Source organism: Corvus cornix, chromosome 5 (assembly GCF_000738735.6).
Source record: "Corvus cornix cornix isolate S_Up_H32 chromosome 5, ASM73873v5, whole genome shotgun sequence".
Lineage (NCBI taxonomy): Eukaryota > Metazoa > Chordata > Aves > Passeriformes > Corvidae > Corvus > Corvus cornix.
The window spans coordinates 11573203-11595354 of record NC_046335.1 but is presented as its reverse complement, the minus strand read 5'-3'; the positions used below and the strand labels follow the sequence as shown (position 1 = coordinate 11595354).

Below are 22152 nucleotides of genomic sequence, written 5' to 3'. Positions count from 1 at the left end.
TGTAGTTTTTCTTCAGCATATGATATCTAGGTAAACCAAGTATAAAATTTTTATATCCTTATTGGCTTTAAGAAAAAAAAATCCTATATTTTTAAAATGAATATCGTGTCTATGTTTAATGTTTTTGAATTTGTTGTTAAAATAAACAACCCCTTTACCTATTAGTAAAGAAAAACCTTTTCACCAAAGTCTTGCGGAGAATGTGAAAAAAGTAAGTAGTTGGTCTTTTAAGATTATTTTTGAATCTTAAAATTTGATGCAAACTGTTGTGCTTTGTATTGATGACAAACATAATCAAAGATCTCTTGTTCAGCTTCAGGTTGGCTATATCTCTGTACTACATTGTGGGAATGTAAGTGAGCATTGAAAACCCTCTGCTGACTAGATGTGCATTAGATTTGCAAATTACCTACCAATGCCCTTTGGGACAAAGCTCTTCATGAAATCATTGTCAATAACTTTCTGTTGGGTTGACTTATGGAATAGGTTGTTCTTCAAGATTTCGCAGGAGAGATATTAAATGTTACAAAGTACAGAAACTCCGTAGGGCAATCTAAATGATGTTATAGGAACTGAGCTATATTACAAAGAATATTAAACATATTTGCAGTCTTCTGTTGTTTGTCACATGAATGCCAGGTCCCTTTTTGTCTAGTGGTTTGAATAGATATGCTAAAGACAAATAACAAAAGCTAATCAGCTTTGTTTTATGTAAAGCTGTTAATATGTAGATACTTGAGTCCCTAAAAGGAAAAATAAAAAACTGAGTATTCTAATGACGTGTGTTGATGTTGTGTAAATTGCTTGGCAAAGAGGAGCTGCTGTAATCATTTCATTTGAAAAAGGAATGTACTTAAAAAGGAAATAGTGTGACACAGCCAGTGTTGTATATCTGTGCTAAAATTAGTGTGAATTAGTTAAGTTTCAGTGTACCTGAGACAGTTGGAGTAATGCTGGTGGGGGCCTTATCTGCTTGGGGAAACAACCTTTTTTCTTTAGTGTATAAACACACGGATATAAAGGGTAGAAGTGTGTACTGGCCCCAGCATGCCAGAGATAAATGTGGAAGTGAAATATTTTGAGCATCAAAACATGTGGGGAAGCTGGAAGGGAAGGTGAAGCTGCTCTCTGTTGTGGTAAACATGACATGGTCACAAGCCCTGTGCTGTGCGTGGCCCCACATCAGGGCCAAGGCTGAATTATGGTGATGGCCGTGCTCACTGAAGAAAACTGAGTTGGGCTGTGTGCTTGTGCTTGAAAAAAAAAAAAAATTAAAATGGATGAGCTGTTTTACAACTTTTCTAGATAACTGCTTCAGAGCAGGATTTTTTCTACTATATTTAAAAGTCAGGAATATGCTGAGGGTTAATGCGTGTGTGCTGCTGCGCACAAGATGGCTGTCCTTGTCTGTGGGGCAGACTGTTTTGTTTGAGTTACCAGATCTTATAGGAGGCACTGAATATCCTGGGAGTCAAATGTGTAACTTTAAGAAATCCTGAGGCATCTGCCTCCTACACTTCTTGTGAGTGGCCAGGAAATGCAAATACCCTTAATATAATAAATCACTTGTATCTCTCCATGTTACTCATTCTGTGATGCTCCTCAGCTTCCAGGGCTTAACAGCATTTTTCACAGGCTTCATTCTGGATAAAATCTACCTTCACCCATCCAGTGGAGACCCACCTGAGCACGAATTCCTGCGGCAGAGATTTGGACCTTGTTGAGATCTCCCAAAGAGGAATTGTCAGTGAGGATTATGGGAGGCAGCTTTGTGTTAGGAGCTATCTGGAGGCTCTTAATTTACATAGGAAGCAGTGCTTCCCATTCACAGGTGGGAATTCAATGTGTGTGTTAGAAGGGAGAACATTCACAACACAAGGAACAGTTTGTTCCAGGGGAAGCAAGAGGCCAAACCTGGCACTGAGAGACCTTTGTCACTTGGGCCATAAACTTCTTGTATGTTTTTCCCATTACTTTCCCCAGTGCTTAGAGACACATAAACATTATAATAGCTCAGTAATAGTACAAACAATTGTAATAAAGCAGGATGTTTTCCTCAAGAAAAATAGGAAAAAGTCTCAGTCTGGATGACTCTAGTACAGACAAGTGGAGGTTCCTATATTGTACATCCATCCTTTCTAAATAACATATTAGCAGAAAATTCTTGTAAAGAACTCAACCAATGTTTATCCCTGCAGTCTTCAGGCTAGGTGTATTCTTCAAAGCAATTTAAAAATATTCAGTTTATTTTAAAAAAACCTACCCAAATAAATTACCTATTTTTTGGTGCTCTCTTGTTGTTCTGGCTAACCTGATTTCAGTACAAAGTTACCTCTGCTACACAACTAAAATTTAGTCTTCTCCTCAGTGTCACTTAAATAATCAAACTGCTTGTATCTATCAAAATGTATTCCACTCTGGGAAAGGAAAATATCTGCTCTTACTTCAAGACTTTTACTGCAAGGACTTCATCAAACAGTGGACTTGCAGCCATCTTTTCTCTTCACACCTATTTCTGAACTGCAGGTTAAGGCTGTTTCTGTGGAAACAAATCAAGATGTTAAAGTTGTATAGCTGCCAGAGGGGGCTCTGATATTTCTTCCTCTGAAGGTAAAGATGACTCCAGCTTGTTTCTAATTGTGTGATACAGCTTTGCTAAAATTCTACCACAAGCTGTCATGGGCAGCCCTGCATTATTGATTCATCTGGACATTAAAATATGTAGCCAAAACCAAATGTATGATAACATGGGTCCTACATCTTAATACATGTTCAACTTTTTGCAGTTTGCAATGTGTCTAGATCAGTGTACTTTTCAGAGGTTGCACCTTCCAGGCCTTTTAGAGGGATGAGCAAGCGTTGTGTGTAATGTGACCGACTCATCTCCACTTGAGGTCTTGGTGCTGCAGAATTTGTGCTGAAACCAGGAGTGAAGGGAGGTACCAGTACAGAGGATGCTGGACTGACATCTCTGTCCAAGGGTGTTTGCTGCTGGCTCTGCTGCTGTCCTACAAGTGTCTTGCTGGCATTTAAAGGACTCTTAGGCAACAGGGTTCTGCTTAGAGTGGTCTCATATCAATGAAAAGTGACGTGTTTCTCCAAATCTTAGAATAATGGAAAGGGGAAAAAATGCTGCTCTTACTGCTATTGCATCTCTATTCCTTTGGAATCTTTCCATTTTAAGAACAAAGGAGAAAACTAGCTGTCTGCCAGAATAAAAGTCAAAAGAAGGATCAGTGTGTTTAGAGATCTTGATCTCATTTAGTGAAGAATTTATTCTGCAATGTCTGCAATTTTCTAGTGTCTTTTAAAATTATACATGTGGTATAAAACATTATAACAAACAAATCTGTGCTTTTGTAGAAGGAATCAATGTGTTTTGAAAGTCTAACAGTGTAATTTATTTCCCTGAAGTTTTTAAAGGAAAATAAAATGGTTTCAGGAGAATTTTCTTACTAATGATATTTTGGTTTCAAGGAAGGAAGCTAGAACTGTGAAGATTTCACTTGGCAGTGTAGAAAAAAGTATTTAAAAGTAATGAAAATAAACATGTCTGTTTACTCACAATGTAAAACTGTCAAGAAATGTAACTAATAAAAAATGATAGCAACTGCACGATGGCTGTGTTTTGAACAGTTTTATACTATAGGTTCTAACTGACATATTAATTAAAGCTCTAATACTTATTTCCAGAAACTAGGCTGCTTTTTCACACCCCTCTGTGTCTCTGCCAACTTGATTATAGTTGATAAAGTTGTTAAAGTTTGATAGTTCTTTGGTTCTTCAGCATGTGTCCTCAGTTTTTGGTTTACATTCCCCTGCTGGGATAGCAGTTATTCCTGTAGAGAAATTCAGGTGATGTCTAAGGAACTCTGCATTTTGTTAGTACTTGTCTTCAGTTGCCCACTTTCTGGGAAGTATTTTTAGTGGCAAGATCATCTTACTGAGCCTGTTTCAATATAATATTTTTTTATTTTAGTGGGGGTGAACCTGTGCTGCTGGTACTGTTCATTGAACAAGTAAGATATACAGCTCCTGCTGACTTTAATTTGCTTAAACTGATTTTGTCACTTTGTAATGTGTTCTTGTCGCACTGCAATACAAACGTGCCTTGTATTTTATTGTGATACTAAAAATAAATGCCTATCAGAAACTTGTAACCCTCATCTCTGTTTAGAAAAACAAACATCTCTGCCAAACATGCTGTACTGCAGTAAACCTTGTGCCCCTAAAACTCAAAGCTTGGTGCTATATCTTAACTAGACATTCACTGGAAATGCTATAAAACAAAGAAATGGCCCATGATTGTGGTATGAAACACATTTAAAAACAAAACCAACCAACCAACTAAGAAAAATCTCCCCTTAAACATGGTTTTATTTTCAAGTGAATGTGGGAATACTCCAGCATTTAAAAATGCTCTGAAGCTTAATTTTAAAAACATGCCTTTAAAAAGACCACCCCAACTTTAAAACCCTTTTAAGTAGTGATCAAAGATATTAATTAAAGCAAGATATTGATCCTTGAAGTATTATAACACTTAAAAAATAGAATGCTATTTTATCTTCTCCTTTAAAGGAGTCTCCTTAATTTTTTCATTTATTAAATATAACAAGCCTTATAAGTTACCATTCTGCCAAATAAGGGAAGTATTAGATTTATTTTGATTGTTTTACTAGGTGTATCTTCTACACATCTTTCTCAGCAATTATATGGTAGTAACTGACATTTGTAAAATTTTTCTGCCTTGTGTAATAACAGTAATGTGTGTATGGAATTGATATGCCATCCAAGAGGAGAATTTCATGTGTATGTGTGGCTTGGAAGCTTGGAGTCATGAAGAAGGAGATTATTGCATATCCACTTCTTATGTTACTCTCTGCAAGTAGCCTGAAAGAAACCAACTGTTCAGCTTTGTTATTTTGTGAAGCTCAGGTGTTGAATAGAAACAGTTCAGTATAAACCTGGCACAATTTCAGCTCAAGGCTCGGCTACAAATACACCATAATAAAAATAAAATTTTACAATGAGTTGCTGTGTCATGAAAGTACTCAGAACTGCTGCTGAGTTACTTTGAAACTTTTAACTGTGTTTTCGTGTAAATGAAAACATGGCAGGCCAAGATTTCACCCTGAACTTGTTCATACTTCGACAGTATTTCAGTTCTTTTCATAGAGATATTAATTTTAGGTAAACATTCTTTATAAACAAACTCATTCTAATCTCTAACTTCAGTTTATAAGAGCAGCAGGGCTTACTTCTGAATAATTATATAATGTTCTAGCACTTACTTACTTTAATCAAGTGTTCGAATATGTTATTAGTATTTTGCTAGTTCATGTTGCTGCATCCGTGCATGTGTTACTTGTCAATGTTTAGCATCATTTCATCTGGACACCAACTCTGTGTAGGTGCTGTGTAATGCCTGGATGTGCAGGCCTCCCTCTGAGAGGGTTGTGAAATGCTGGAGTATTGAGCTTGTTTGTCCAGAATCTGCATATAATTAACAGGGAGAGAATATTGAAACCACCAAATAGAAATAAGGTCTCAGCTATTCTTCTCACCTGCCTGTCTGTAATTCCAGACATGAATGACAGCCCAGAAATAGGAATTCACCAGAGTCCATGTTTCCTTTACTTTTTCCATTTCTGAATCAAATGGTTAAAAAAAGAGTTTTCACAGATGAGATTAGTATGTCCTAAGGACGATTTTGATACAATGGGAATATATGATTTACAAATTCTCTAATAGAAATGTCTATGAAATAGTTATATCAGTATTGGTCGGTGTCTTACTGTTACCATTTTAAAAATATAATTTACTTCTTTCTGAAGAGTTCTGTTTGCCAGTTTTGACTTGGAAGGCTCCTGTGGAGGCAACATTAATTATTTATATTGGCAAAACTCCAGACAGTTTGTATACTTTAAAATTATTTCTGTCTTCATTTTTCCTTGGTTGATTAGATTTTCCGTGTGTTACAGGTTAACTTTTGAAGTAAGGAATCGTTAGGTCTATTTAAGTGAGGTGTAGTAGCTCTTGTTGTTAAAGCTTTACCAAGAATATTTTTTTATTGTATTTAATCAGATGGGTAGCTCTTACCACAGTGGTGTGGGGTTTTTGTTTCCTTTTCACAGAATTCTATTTTATTTGTCTTGTCCCTCCCTTTGCCAGCTGAAAATGTCAATGTTTTATCTTCGTCCATTAGTGTTTTCTTAAAATAATTTTGTAGGATGCTGGCAGCTCGAAGTGCACTTTTGATTAGGTTTATATTTTCCTATTAATGGGAAAACCACCCAAATGAAGCTTCAAAACCAACGATTATGGAGTCTTCCTTGGGGAAAGGGCTGCTGAGTTTCTGTGGGAGGGAAGATTAAAATAAAATACACCAAATAATTGGAAATGTATTTCATAGGCATGGTTGACATGAAGGTCATGTAGTGCTTACACTTTAACTTTGCTGGATTTTCCAGGATTAAAGCTTTTTGACATGTGTGCAAATCAGTTTTCATACCACTGAGTAGTTTCTAGTAGTAGTGCCAACTAGTATGCCACAAGTACTATAACTTAAAATGCTTCTGCCTGAATAAAGCCCCCTACAAAATTAAAACTATCTTATGTCTAATATACTGGGTTGTTTTTGGGTTTTTGTTTGATTTTGTTTCTGTTTGATTTTGTTTCTGGGGGTTTTGTTTGGTTGGGTTTTTTCTTTTCTTTTTTTTTTTTTTTGTATAAAAGAGAAGATTTTACACCTCACTGGTTTAATTAATATACTTGAGTCAATTTAATATTAAAAATTTTGGTGGAAAAATAATGAATTTAGACCTTGTGCTGGGTGTCTCAGCTAATTGAATTTATTATATTTTTCTACTTTACATTCTTCTTGTTTCTACAGTAGTAAGGGTTGTCTAGTAATAAGCTATCCAAATACAAGCTCTTATTCAGATATTAAGGCAATAATAAAGTTGGCTCTTCCCTTTGGATTAGTAAAATAATTGCATTTTGAGTTATAACTGCCGCAAGAAAAAAGCTAGTAATCTGTAAATGTTCAAATGACAGCATTGATATATGCTTCTTACACCATGGCTAGATTAGGAAGAGGGATGTCATTTAAAATATGTTCCCTAGAACACTTTAAACATTCCTGAAACAAGTGTTCAACACATCTGAAAATGTGTTAGCTTTATCCAGCTATACAGAATCCTGCAGAAAAACTCTTTTTTAGGACAGTTGGTTTAAAAATTAAACTGGTATGTCCAAAATGTCATCACTCATAGTCCATGTAACAATCTGAACATCTATTTACATCCTTCATAACTGTAAGAAAATAAGTTTATTAACACTTGAAGGTTATACACAAAGACACCTTAACTCACAGGTTTTTTTGAGCTTAATTTAGTTTTTACACGGTTTAACTGCGATTTATACAAGAGAGTTCAAATGATCTCTTTTGTAGTTCTTTCAACAAATTTTGCTTTGTACTACAACAGTTATAATTAGCTCAATATTTTAAGAAGACATGAATTGAAACAAGAATGAAACATTCTAAATATTCCTGTAGTTTAGGAACTTATACATATTGCATTCAAGATCAGATTTTTTTTTTCACGTCATGGCTGGAGAGGCTTAGGCACACCTACCAATTTTAATGCTTGGCTATTTATTGCTTCTCTTCCTGGCATTCTCTTGTCTCAGTTCTATGAACAAAAGGATGTACCTGTTTATGTAGCCCCTTATCCTTATTGCTGTTGCTTAGAGGTAGGCAAGGGGCACTTTTAGCTCTTGCAGTCCTGCCCAAAGCTGCACCTCATCCAGCTCTGGGGAATCTGAAGAAGCAGTAGCAGTAGGAGATACCTTTTTATAATTTTTCCATGAGACTATTTCTGACCTCTGGTCCATTGATTTCCAAAGAACCTTTTAAAGTACAGTTCTGAGCCTGCTTTGACAACTAGAAAAGACATATTTTCTGTAGATAGTGTGGGGCTCCTTCTCTACTGTATTTGTTAGAAATTACAGTATTTAGATATTGATGAGATCAGAAAAACAGTATGGTTCAGGGGGTACCATTCTCTTGAATCTCTGCATGTTAGCAGATATGGCATATTATCTTTCAGACCTGAATTCAGTTCTGCAGTTAAAAATCAAAGTAAAAAAACTAATCAGTTTTGTCTCCTTGAGACACATCAGAGAGCAGTGCTGTTCCAAAAAAGAGAAAGGAGAGGCTCATATCTTTTCAGCTTCAGAGGTCTGTGGAGCAACCTGAGTGTGCTGTGGAATGAAACAGAATCTATTCTAGTCAAAGCATAGTAATTTTTTCATGGTTCCCGTAACTCAGTACTATCCTACATCATCTTTGAACAGGCCTGTTTCTTAAATGCCTTCCTTGTATTAATTGATAAGGTTTAAAATGATTTCTTACTGTAGTTCATTAGGAGCCATTGACAGAGGAAGTTGGTAACACAATTTGGCACAACTTGGCTAAATAAAGGGGAGAAGAGTTCTTTTAGTATGGATATTATGTTGAAATTAACATAAATCCATCCATTAAAAAAGTTTTTAATTCTGTTACACATGCTCCAGAAATTAATTTCTTGTTTAGTATTCTTGACTGGCTCTGCTGTAGTTCCTTTATGCATGCAAATTCAAAATGCATACAACTTAATTCCTCATTTGCTTCCAACCTCTAATTTATCACAATTGAATCATTGTTCTCAAGTCCACTGTGCAATTAGTGACTGCCTGCTTGAATAGATGCACCTTTCTCTTTCTAGAAGTCAGGCTGCTGGATTTTATTTTCTGCAATCTAAATTGCTTGGAGGGAAGTGCATCATAGATAATCATAGTATGGCAATGAAAGAGATTTGCTCAATTCCTAATTTATCAGTCTTGGTGTACTTGATGAGTTCTCATATTACTTTGGTTACTCTGCATATGTTACTGTGTCCTTTTGTCTAGGAATGCATCCCTAGATTGGATGATCAGTAAGGTAAAAGCCTTTCTTTTATGCCTTATGAGCTGGTTGATAGTGCAGCAGACCCCTGAACATTATTCCGTGACTGCTATTTACTTGAGTATCAAGTGCTTTCCCTCTCCTGCTTTCTGATGTGACTTACCAGGAGAGTTTTTATCTTCAACCCAAACTACTTTATTTTCAAAGGCTGTTTTCCTGAAAGCTTTCAGTCAGAAAATAGGATTTGGAAACATATCTATAATAAATCTCATCTCTTATATTGTGTAGTTGATTATATGGTTTGTGAACTTCTGATGAGGATGAGGAGGTCTGGTTATGTTACCTAAAATATGTGTTACAGTATTTTCATAGCATTTCTAGGCTATACAGGAAAGCAAACATCTTCTGAAACCTTTATTTCCAAATACTATGGAGAATGTGAAAGAGCAATTGAATTACAATGTGCCTCAGAGAAAGTAAAAGGAAAATTGCTTTTGTAAAGAAATCTCTAGTATAATTTTGTCACTTTGCTGTTTGTACCTGCCCTTTTGGCCCCATATATTAATCCTCACAGATAACTATGTAACCACCATGCTTTCTATAATAGGAGAGGAAATGAAAGGAAAACAATTTATGGAAAAGAAATGGAAATCTGGTGTTATAAATAGTGAAGCACAGAAGAGTAAGAAATAGTAGTAAAAGATGAACCAGTTTGATAAATTAAAGCAAATTTTAATAAAATTGGAAAAAATAAAATTAAAGTTTTCATGATATCTTTATGTCAGAAATGAGTATTGGCTGTTTATTTCTTTCAAATACTATATAATTAATTAGTTAATAATTGTAAATTTAGAGGAGGTAGTATGGTAATATGTGTAATTTTTCTAATAACAGTTGCATATTTCATTGTTTTGTGATTGTTACAAGGGGAAAGGATGAACTGTTTACTGTTTATAATGTATAACATTGCTTGAGTGTGTGGCAGTAAGAAATATTTTCAGAGTAGCAGGATGAAATGTGTGCTTTTAACTTTTTTGCTCAGCAATTAAAATCACAATGGTCATCACAAGATAAAAGAGCAACCTCAGGTTTAATGAGAATTCAGTATTTCATCTAGAAATAATACTGAGTTTCTGTGAAAGCTGAGTTTTGAAGTAAAGCTACAACACTTAAAGCAGCTGATCTCTAGGTGAAAATAATTTAACATAATTATGTCTTCCTTTGGCAGATGCATAATAATGTCTAGTCTTATAATACTTGATACATGTGTTTCAATGCCTATGAAGGAAGATTTATATATACCTCAGCCTCTGTATTTTTTAGTGAACTGTTTCTCCAGCCCAAGTAATTTACTCTGTACTAAATACAATCTTTATTCCATGTAAATCTGGGAGTTTATTCTATAAATGTTCATTGTAAAGGTATTTATTACCAGGTATGTTTAAAGTTTAGCAGCTTTTGGTATTAAAAGTGAAATTTTCTAAATAGTTCTAAGACACTTCATTTATTAACAAAATTACTTCAGAATTCTTACAGCTATGACTTCTTAAATTATGGTGTGGTAGCCTTTATCTTCAGCCTTAGACTGGATTTGAATACAAATCCTTTTTATGAGTTCATGTATAGATGCTGCTCAGAAGGGTATATTTGGGATCCTCTTCTGGTAAAGAAGCTGTAATTTATGTTCATTTTCCCAAAAAAGACATGATCCACAACATCACTCACTTGAAACAGCAAGTTTATAATGATCCTAGTTCCTAGGATATGGAACAAGTGAAGAAAAAAAGACTAGAAAGGCCTTTATTTCCACACAAGTTATTCTTGACACACTTGACTCTCTCAGTTGAAATTAAAACCCTGAAACACCCATTACCCTGGAGAATCTGCTGATCAGACTTCTGAGTCTTGGGCAGAGAGATGCAAACTCAAACACAGAGGACTCATCCCTTTGCAACTGATCCTCTTTTCAGTGATGGTGGCTGCCTGTATGGAGCAAACACCAGCAGCTGAGCCAACATTCCTCTCAAGCTTTGGACAGAGTATGGTCAAACTCTCCCACAAGCCACATTTTTCACTTACCATGATTAAACAGTGGAAATGCACAGGAATGGGGAAGTGTTTAAGAGGTTCCCTAAGGAAATGCAGACATGATGATGGCTTTGCAGTGATCCTCTGATAGGATTTGAAGCATTTTTCCCTTGTAATGAAATACAGTAGATTCTCCATTTGTGCATGTAACACGGTTAACATCTCTGTCACTTTGAGGCACAGAATGGTGCGTGTAACCTGGGGCAGACACTTTCTCTTACAGCTGAGCATTCACTGCTTGGCTGAGCATTTCACCATAATGCCCAGTGAAAACTGATGAAGCTGGGTAGGAGCAGCAGGGGGAAGCACTGGGCTGAAGTGGGGCCTGAGGAGGGAAGGTGCTCCCCTAAGTGCTTGTTTAAATCTTGGTCTTTTTTCCTCAAAGTCAGGTTCCGTAATTGAAAGTTTACATTAATTGGCAGTAAACTAAGTGAATTTCCTCAGTCAAAACTGCCTTGCCCATGTGGCTCTAATTCCAGAAAGCATTGCAATGCCACCATTACCTGGGCAAAAAAGAGCTGATGGAAAGTAAAACAGTGGAAAGAAATGTGTTATTTGGTAGATTGTCCCTTGGGATGTTGTCAGTTGTCTCATCCACAAGAGTGGGTCACTTGTTCCATCTCACATAATGGAGGGAAATGTGCAGCTTTAAGGATGTGTTATTTCCAATTATATAGCTTTTTCAAATGAAGCATGAACTCAAAAGTGCTGTTGGACTTAATTTACTTTACATTTCTTGTGAAAATTGATTTTTTGTACTTAATCTCTAAAACATGACAGAAAGTATCAGAAGCATGTACCACCTGTTTTTCCTTTCATCTTGATTCATTCATTAGCTTCCTCCTAAGGAAGCCAAGCCTCCAAGACATAATTAACCCTTTTTTGATACTGTGAAACTTGAAACAATCATTAAAACTCATTAAAAGAGAGAAACTTACTTTCAAAAGCAGTTTAATATCAAAATTTCCCTGGTTTTTTAAAGTTGTGAATAGGGTAGAATATGGAGGGCCACCATGGTTTCAGTCTTTACTGGCTAGTCAAGTAATTAATGATAATTGGTTGCTTTGTATTGCAGAACTCTGCTTTGTGATAGAAGATCCTTTGATAAAATAATTTTCAATAAGGGAATGTTGTCTTCTGAGTATGCATTATGTAATGATACTGTCAGCAAGTCCTTTTTGTCCAGTAAGAAGAAAATATAATTGAAGATAAAAATACATTGCCTAAAGTCTCACTTTTTTTTCTCTCTTCACATTCTAAGCTCAATAGATATTATATTGTACAACCAACAGGGTATTTTATAATCTGGTTTTTACTGAAGAAGAATATTCATATTTAAATAGTTTTGATATTTAGCCTTCTGTCAAAGAACTGATCATACTGGATCTTTATATGGGCCATTTGTTGCTAAACTTCTAGTTTTATCTTAAAACTGTGACAAAAAGAGAACCATGAAAAGGATATGCTTTTAATTTTTGTCAACTATATTTCATAACTAAATTCAAAGTAGTTGTATTTTCTTAAATATATTATTTGGAAAAAAGTGCCTGTCCCTTTAAGAATTGCTTTTAAAATATGAGCAGGACTATTTATGTTCTGAAAATGCTACTGGTTATATACTTCAATAAACATTGGGTAGCTAGTAGGATTTTCAGAAATTCTCAGCATCAACTTAGTTCTGTCCGGAAGAAAATGACAAATGAGAGGACGTATACTCAGGGTCCTTAAAAATCTCCATGTAGCTGCATGATAATATTCTTATCTGCTTCCTTAGTGAAGTTAAAGTAAAATTCTACTTGAAATTACAAACTGAGAAATATGATAAAAGCCTGTGTATAGGCAGATGTGAAAGCTGTAATCTGCCAGGATTCTTCTTACTTGATGGAAAATAAGATATGATAGAGACAAAAATTTGGAAGAAGAATGATTTAAAGGTAAAATTTATTTGGAGACATCCCTCCATAGAGGTAGGACAGCTGTATGAATGGGAAAGTATAATATGAACTGAAAGCAATGTAGACATTTAAAGAAATAGCAAAAGTAATAAAAATGTATTTGTACCTTGTTAATTAAATGCTCTAATTTTAATCAACCATGCAATTATTTCAAACAATTTTTTACAGCTTAGCTGATACAACTTCAGAATGCAAAGCTTTCTCAACTACAATGATTTGCTGTAGCTAATTATTTTTGAAAAAAAAATACTGTGATTCTTTGTAAAGGTGTCCTTATCCTTCTTTTTAAGGTATGGGATGCTGTAGATACAGGCTGCTGTTTAAAAACATACTCCTATCACTCCTGTGCTGTTCGAGCTGCCCGGTGGTCATCTTGTGGAAGAAGGATCCTCAGTGGGGGCTTTGATTCCACGCTGCATTTAACAGATGTAGAAACAGGTAAAGGCCATGAAGACTGCATTATAGCCATTTCTTTATTGTGTAAAGGTAACTTGGGATCTTGCTAGCCTTATTCTTTCTTCTAAAACATAGACAAATATTAAAAAATGCCCTCGGGTATATCACCGTGTCCCACAGCCGTAGGGAGGAGGAGAGAAGATCCAGAAGGCACGAATTGTGCAGCAAGATTGATTGATTTAATTATTTTACAAACTCTTTTATAGACTTTTTTCTTCGTAGTCTAATTGGACAAGGATCAGCCACCCCTTGGGGGTGATTGGCTAAAATCCTAAAACATCCATTGTCAAAATATTTTTCTACTATACCATAAACAAGGCTTCTCAAGGTTGTAGGTGTTTCATTTTACAGAACTCTGCTACTATCTGTAAGAGAGAAAAAGTCTCTCACAGACTTAGAAAATAGTGAGAAAATCCTTGCTAGCAGCATTTTTGTATCCACAGACAAATCTGTAGATGAAAGTTAGAATTCTTGAAATGTGACCTTACTTAAAAATTGTATCTTGGCAGTTAAGAGTAGTTGGAGAAATTTGAGAAAACTGAAATATCTTGGAGTTCATGATCACATGTAATTTCTGTTGTCAGATTCTACACAGATGAATAGAATTAATTGTGTTTATTTTATGCTCTGTCATGGTCATTCATTAAAGCGTTTGAACGGCCTCTTAAGGCTGACTTCAGTAACATTTATACATATATTTAATTTAAACATAGGCTTGTATCTCATTCTCTGTTGGGTTGAAGTTTGTGCTTAAAGTTAATTAGGTGATTTTTTCTTTTTTCTGAATAGGACCTTAATTAGGAGTGTAGAAATTTAAATTCTGGTATGAAACCTTGAGACTGAACTTGTTTTGCTTTGATGCATTTTTGAATTTGATTTGGGATTTAATTGTTGTAACCTTAACAACTAATTTCCTGGATGCTGTGTCTCCTCATGTCTCCTTCAAAAACTAAAGTGCTTCTGTCAGCTATATTCCTTCTCTCCTTAATGTGTGTTACCAGCATCCAGCAGCATTCACTGGGGCTGTGCATAATAGGACATCTCAGTGTGTGTGTAAATGAATTAGATCCAAAATGGGGCCTTGTCAAGGGAAGAGATGCAATTCTATTTTTTCCACTTAGTTTATTTTTAAGTGTTTAACTCCTGCAAAGGTGCAATATTTTTTGTAAGATTACAATAGAAATCCTTACAAAAATTACAAGCAGTTTTTGTCTAGGAGGATTCTCTCTTGTGTAAAAGCAAGAATTACATTGTATGTGAATATCTGGAAAGCAGAAGTCCTATTCAGATGAACTGGGAAAGCAGCCAAGAAAATTTTAAAATATTGTTCACATGAGAAAAAGATTCTTTTCCATGCTCTAAGAATTTATTTTTCTCAACAATAGTCGTACCAGAAGTATTTAAATTCAATGATGGCAGGAAGGGAGTTTTTGCAATGTGGGAATATAAAAAATATTACAGAATGCTAATGTTTTGAGAATATTCAGCTTTTTTTAATGGGGAAAGGAGGTTTGTATATTTGGTGTAGTAGTACATGAGTTTAATATACCAAGTCATTAATTTGTTAGACTTCTACAGCAACCTTTCTAGTCTCACATATAACTGAATCTTACTAATCCAAGTGGATTTACTTTTGTCTGTAATGCTTAAAATTCTAAACAGAGTAGCTATCTTAGTAATGGGATTTACAGCAGTTGAATAGATTTTGTGTGTCTGAGTCATTGAAGGGACTACTCTGGGAAAAATCTCCCAAAATCATAGCACAAATTCCAAAGATACATTATTTAAGTAATATACTTTAATTTCCAACATCTCTTTGGCTTAAATATCCAGTAATGGGATAGAAGTCTGGATTAAGTTGACTGTAGTGGTTCGTTTATACTTCTCTAGGAAATGACAACAATAGCAAAATATATTTACTAAGTTTCAAAGCAGATAAATTTATAAATGGTTCTTTCCTTACTGACTCGTGAGTTGTGTAGTGTTTCTAGCTACTTAAATAAATTGTATGTGTAAAATGAATGCTTATCTATTTGGAAATACCAGATATTCATTATTGCCTTAATTAGGGAACACAGAATTCCTTGTAGTTTCTCTGAACTGCAGTTGTGTTTTGACCTGACTTTCATACCTCATTTGGAAAAGTGTAATATCAGTGATCAGAATTTTAGTCTGATTTCCTATGTATGAAAGCCAGTTTCTGAGTTCCTTCCCTGTTGTAAAGTTACTCTTCTTTTCATACATTTCAGTCAGTTCTGTTCAGAGAAACAGGGCAAGTGGTTTGCCTCTGGAATCCAAATCAATTTGATATAAAAAGCCTCATTTCCATTTGAAAAACACCAAGGCATCTATGAGATTTTGATTTACATTAGTTCACTGAATCATTCATTCCTCCTCACTCTTCATCGGTGCTGAGAAGATTTCTTCTTTGATTAACTTCAGATAGATGTTAGAACTGTTCCTTCACAGAGGACTTTCAGATACTTTTTTGGTATTAATTACTTTCTGTTGCTAGTGTGAACTCACTACCAGTGTGTTTAAATGTAGTAAAGGCATGCCAGTAGGATTTTATAAATAATAATGCTCTCTTTCAGGCTCTATGCTCTTGTAGCTTGTATATTGTGATCTGATTCAACATTTTTTCAGTTGTTTCCTAAAATCTAATCTTTCTTGTCTTTGTTTTCAGTATAGGTTTTATATATTACATCTGTGTTATAAAAATTGCTACATGTCCTTCACTAAAAGAAGCCTAATGGTCTACATTGCATGACTTTAAAAGTTTAAAAGGTTGTGAATACAGCTTAGTACATGCATGGTATTGAGCTGCTGAGTTGTGGGGGGTCTTGTTGTCATTGTCTGTTGGTTTTCCATTAGGAATATAGTTTCTGCCCTATTAAATCAGAATTGTAGTCTGGCTAATTGATCGGAGTCTGATGAAGAGTAGTTATGATAGTTCTCAAAGGAATGTATCAGCATTTTTTTAACAAACAGCACTAGAATAAATTATCCAGGAAATTTTCTTTCTAAGATTGGACTTTAGTTTGGGTATCCCTTGTCCTAATATATTGCATTTTCTGGAGTGATTTTTTTAATCTTTATGATCTGAACAATATCAGAAGAATATCTGAAGAATAGAAGCAAACACTGAAATCTCATTAATCATGAAGCAGAATTGTTGTTGTTGGCAGAGAAATCCTGATCTAAGGCTAGAAGATACATCCATGAAATCTCATCCTGCAGTTTTACACCATCAAACCTCTTGCCCTTGTCACATGTATTTAATGAAAGTTCTTATCTATAAGAATTTAATGCAAGCATTAAAAATGGGCTGATAGGAATCTCAGGAAGTTCAACAAGGACATGCATCCGGAATGGAATAATCTTATGCAACAGACCAGGCTGGTGCTGAGCTGGTTAGAAAGAAGCTTTGCAGAAAAATACCTGGAAGTCCTGGTGATGAATATAAATCATAAGTGTTCTCTTGCAGCAAAGGTCAACGTCATTCCAGGCCAGATTAGGAGGTGTTTACCTAGGATACAGAGAAAATGATACCAGGCTCAGAGATGTACAGTGAAAGGATAAGAGACAAAGGAAAAATATAGGAACATAGAAACTTGTTGGCTCAACTCAAGGGTCATCAAACACTAAACCAGGCTTATCAGAGAAGATGTGGAGTCTATACTTGAAGATATTACGAACTTCAGTGGACAGACCCTTAAGTAGTCTGCTGCAGCTGGATTTAATTTGAATAGGGATTTGGACTAGATGATCCCTGGAAGTCCAACCTACATGATACTGTGATGAAGAACTGGGCAAGAGAAGAATTCAAGTTAATGCAGTACAAGGAGTTCTCTTACCCTGGTTTGGATAAGAGATAATAGATGTTGCTGTGCAAGTCTTTTTTTTAATTCAATTTTTGTAGATCATCATTTATTATCTTCAAGGGTCATCCATTGCCTTAACACCAGGATGTGAAGCTAAGACTCTCCACAAATATGGTTTTCTTAAAAGCTGTTGTACACGTTCAGAGTATGAGTCTGATCCAAAATATGCATAAATTTTTAAGGAACTCAAGGTTATTCATGAGTCATTCACATGAGTGGTTCTGTGATTAGTTGCAGTTTGCATCAGGCACTATGGAGATTCATAAATATTGGTAGATCCAAAACCTGCAGATTTACTGCCTGTTACTCATTAATATTTTTTATTGTCCTGTTTTGTATACATTATTTCTTTATAAAAATAAAGGCTTTTGAATGGTTTCACAAATGTGATAATAATGCAGCAGTCTGAGACTCCCTGGTTTTGTTTTTCTCTAATAACACACAGTCGTTTTCTATTACTGGTAGTTCAGACACTTTGTTATTTACAGAGTATTAAATAGTGCTATATTCAGAGAGCACTGAAAAAAAATGCTTTTAAAGCAATTCTAGGTCAAATACATTTGACATTTAACTTCTGTTACATCCAGATGCAGTGGAGATGCTCTACCAACTTTGGAAGGGTAATTGTATTTTTAAAATTTATTTATAACTATTTTATTTTTGGAATGCATGTTTTATTCATCAGTAGATTTTTCATTAGTCACAAATGAATTGGTATAATAGCATAGGCAGAACATTGGCTGGGTTTTTACTATTTGCATATTGTAGATACTTTTCATTTCTTTAATATTATGACAGAGGGAATGTTCCAAGAAATTTTGGCACATTTCCTAAGTTGCCAAATGCTGCAAGCTCATGGACGGGGCTTGGTTTCAAATATAATTTCCTCAGAGTTATAATAAGAGAGAGAGTTTCTTAATGGAACATTTTGTACCTACCAAGAGAATGGTTCAAATTTTCTTTTCTATGTATTTTTTTCTGTTCTAATTTGATAATCCTATAGATATAACATTGCTATTTTTAATGTACTTGTTTTAGTTCACATAGGAGTTTTAGTTCTCTTACCTAAACATCACCCCAGGAGAGCTGTGGCATTCCTCTGTTCCCACTTTTCTCTCCCAGAACTATTTAGAGAGTATGTTATAATATGCAGAAAGCTTTTATATGATACCTTAGAAAAAAGCCCATTTGATTGATTTTTTTTTTGCTTGTTTGTTTGTTTGCTTGTTTATTTTTTTTTCTTTTGAGTGTATGCAGGCACCTTAGATGTGAGGTCAAAGGTTTCCCCCAAGATTCAGCAGTTTCAGGAAATATGTTGAATGTAGTTTAGAGGTCACTCTCCAGCTAGGAGGTAACACCATTTTACTTTTTATGCTCACTGGTATAAAGTCTTTGCTAAAAGAAGAGAGAAAAATATCTACTTCGGGGACATTTTAAAGGTTAAAAGAGAAAATGATTTAATATTTCAAACATCTTCACGTGCTGTGAACTTGTGAATATGTAGGGAAAAAAAATAGGAAAAACATGTAGTCAATATAACTTAGGTTCTTGAAAAAATAATAAGGCCATTTTTAAGCACACCAAGAATGGAGAAGTAACAGACGGTATCGATTTGTTAAGAACAAATGATGTCTGATCAATCTAATGTTTTTTCTCACTATTGTGCATGAGAGAGATTGTGACTGTAATGAAATATTTTTGTATATATTGTCTTATGTCTTTTTATAAACACAGACAGAAATCTGTTTTGCTAAGCAAGATTGCTCGTGTCAGGCTTCACTTTCCTTTACAGATTAGAGTAAGGGAGTAAATGTTTTTAGGCTATGCAGGTGGGTGTGTGAACCTGAGGACCACTAAGCACAGTTACAGAAGCATCCTGTGCTGAATAACTGTGCCGATGTTCTGTGAAAAATTCACAGTATTAAATAGCCTTTAACACATCTGATTTCATAGTTGAGCAGTTTCACAGTAGGCTGCTGCATAAAGGAGCAGAAACATATACTCAAGATATTTTTAAAGATTTTTTTTTTCCATACTGTGTATATTACCATTATGTTACTGGCAAGCCTTTAAGGCTTGGAGAATTGAATTAAAGCCTTTAAAGAACATAAAACGCACTGCAAAAGATATAGTAGATATTGTTACTGAAATTGTGAAAATTAAGAGTTTAGAGAAACATTTGCTTTCTGCTTTGAAATAACAACCCCTTGTACAGGAAAATGATATGTGGTATGGATTTTCCCTCAATTAGCCAAAGATATTTTCAGAAGATATGATTTTGTAGTCTATGAGTTGGTTATGCTGCCTTAGGAACTAAAATGCAATAAATATATACACAATAAAGGTACATGTAAACTTGCTGAATTATACCTGTTATGGATAAGGGAGTCTTCTCCTCAAAGGCCATCTTTTGCAATATATAAAATAAGGCCCCCCAAATTTGAATATTTCATTTTAATAAACTGAGTAATTGTAGAGAAAAATATATGTAACTGTAAATAATGATTTCCAGAAAGGTGGAGGAGGATTATAGCAAACACTGAAGCTGGATTTCCCAAGCTATGGGTAGGTTCCATCATAGCAGGATTACAGCCTGGAAAGAACAAATTCTGCTCATAGTAGTATAATACACAAAGCAAACTTTGTACAGAAAAGGGCTAAGATTTGAGTTCATTGTTTCAAATTACTGAATGGCATGAACTAATTTGCCCCATGTCATCTTGTGCATGGATCTGATCCATCTCTCAGATGGATATTTTTCCTAAATTTCTGAGTGTATCGAGAATAAATTTTAGTTCTGACAATAGGAGTGTTTCCTTTCTGTAACATTGTGATCCTTCCCTTCTGAGTTTGTTAACTGCTGCTGTTCAGCCTGTCTGCATTCCAGTCTTGCTCATTTTCTGTGACATGGCAGTAGAATGGAATTCATGTATGCACCTAATAACACCGGACTCTTCAGAACACTCTTTACTCAGTTTCCAAAAAGAGATGTTTGAATTTCACTTTGGGGAGTGAGACAACAAGAGAGAGCGTTGTATTTCAAAGTGTTAATTGGAGAGCCTGAGCTTTTAGGATTAATTTATTGTGATTGTTTCTGACTTAAGTAAAAAAAAATGGTTAATATCTTCATCAAATAGTAAGGCAGCAGCTTAAAATAGGAAAAAGAAGGAGGTTAAAGAGTATAGAGGTAAATAAGATGCTCAGGTTTGCATTCATTTTTTTGTTATTACACTGTAATGTAGAATTCATAACACTGAGATCCTTATGGTTTAATTATGTTAGTGACTGTCACTGAGAGCTTTTGGATAAATTGCAGCCTCTAGAAGACAAGAAAAGGGCAAATTTGGTGCCCACTTCTCTTTCAAACAGGGGGAAACAGATTAGGAAATTAGAGCATTTTAGTTTCTGGAGAAAATATCAGGTGAATGATTAAATTACTTGGAAGCAGTTGGGAATGAGACTGAAAAATGGACTAATTAATAACAAATTATGTTAAATCAATCTTTCTGTGGAAAAGGTAACAGATCGTGTAGTTAGTAGATGAAATGCATCTTGAACTAAATGCACGTCTTTTTTGCTTGTGTTTTACCAGACTTTCTCCTGTCTTAGGCTAGAGAACACAAGTATTTATTATAGAAAAAAGCAGTTTTGAGAAGTCTTGTGGAGGTAAACACATAGCAAAGCCAGTGTTTGATGAAAGCTTAAATGATGAGTTACACTGTATCAGTTTGGATATGTCTAATGCCATTTGGACAACACACTTTGTGGAGAACAGCGATCACTTGATGTCCTTTATAAAGCTGTGTGACAGGATTAGTACAGGTAGGCGGCATTTTTGCTAATTTCTGGCTGCAGTCCCATGGAAAACCTGTTGATTATACTCCCAGAGTTTTTATTAAGCTGGGAACTAGTAAGAAACAAATTCCTTTGGGAGCAAAGTGCTGTTAAACTGAGCAGTTGGCCTGCAAGGATTAATTCAGTATTTTCTCAAGTGCTGTGGGTGAGAGTAAGATGCCTGTGTATGTGGCTTTTGTTAAGCCCTCCCAAATGATGCCTGGCAGTGGTGTACCTGAGAGCAATCAATATCTTGTTGTTCCTATAACTGATGATTTTAATACTTTCTTCCTTCTTCCACTCCCTGTGGAGTCTTTTTTTTCCCCTGTAGCTGTTGGGGTACTGAAAGCTCCCATGGCGAGAGATGGTCACTGTTAGATATGATTTGTGGAGAAAATCTCTGCCTCCCTTATGACTTTTTGTCCTTTTGGGGAAGGAACTTATTGAAGAAATTAAATGTTTCACTTAGTAGTGACAGAGCGGCCCTTTAGATCTTGCGCAGGCAATTGGTGGAGAATCATTTGAAAAGGACAAAAATCCCCTACAAATACCAGAATTCACATAGAACAACACTCACCTCTCTTATAGGCTTTCTGTAATCTCTTCTCCCTGCCTTTTCTCTTGGTGAGCATGTGTGATGAAGTAAAATTTTTCTCCTCTTTAAACTTAATAAATAAGTAATTTTACAGATCTTAGCCTACTGACTGTGTAAGTTGAGTTCAGCAGATGAGGAAAATGCAACTGATGATGAAATCAAATATATTGGCCCCAGATCATGATAAAAAAATCTATTTGAATGATTTCCAGTATTGTATACCTAACAGTAAGAGTTTACATCTGTCAGTAATGTTTTTAGCTGAAAGTATTTTCAATTGTTTAAGAAAGCCTCTTTTAAGACAACCCTTGCACAAAATGCAGATTAAAGAATATTTTAAGAAGCTTTTATCATAGTATTTTAAAGGATTTTTTTTTTTTGTTTTACTTCTGG

The 22152-nt window shown here is 35.0% G+C and overlaps 1 protein-coding gene across 2 annotated transcripts in view; it reads left to right on the top strand.

The window, feature by feature from the left end:
- Positions 1-22152, top strand: part of WDR25 (WD repeat domain 25) — a 60484-nt gene that overhangs the window by 21021 nt on the left and 17311 nt on the right. For both annotated transcript variants that reach the window (XM_039552793.1, XM_039552792.1), the window contains exon 3: positions 13281-13428. In XM_039552793.1, the coding sequence (XP_039408727.1) occupies positions 13281-13428 (148 nt within the window). The remainder of the gene's footprint in view (positions 1-13280; positions 13429-22152) is intronic.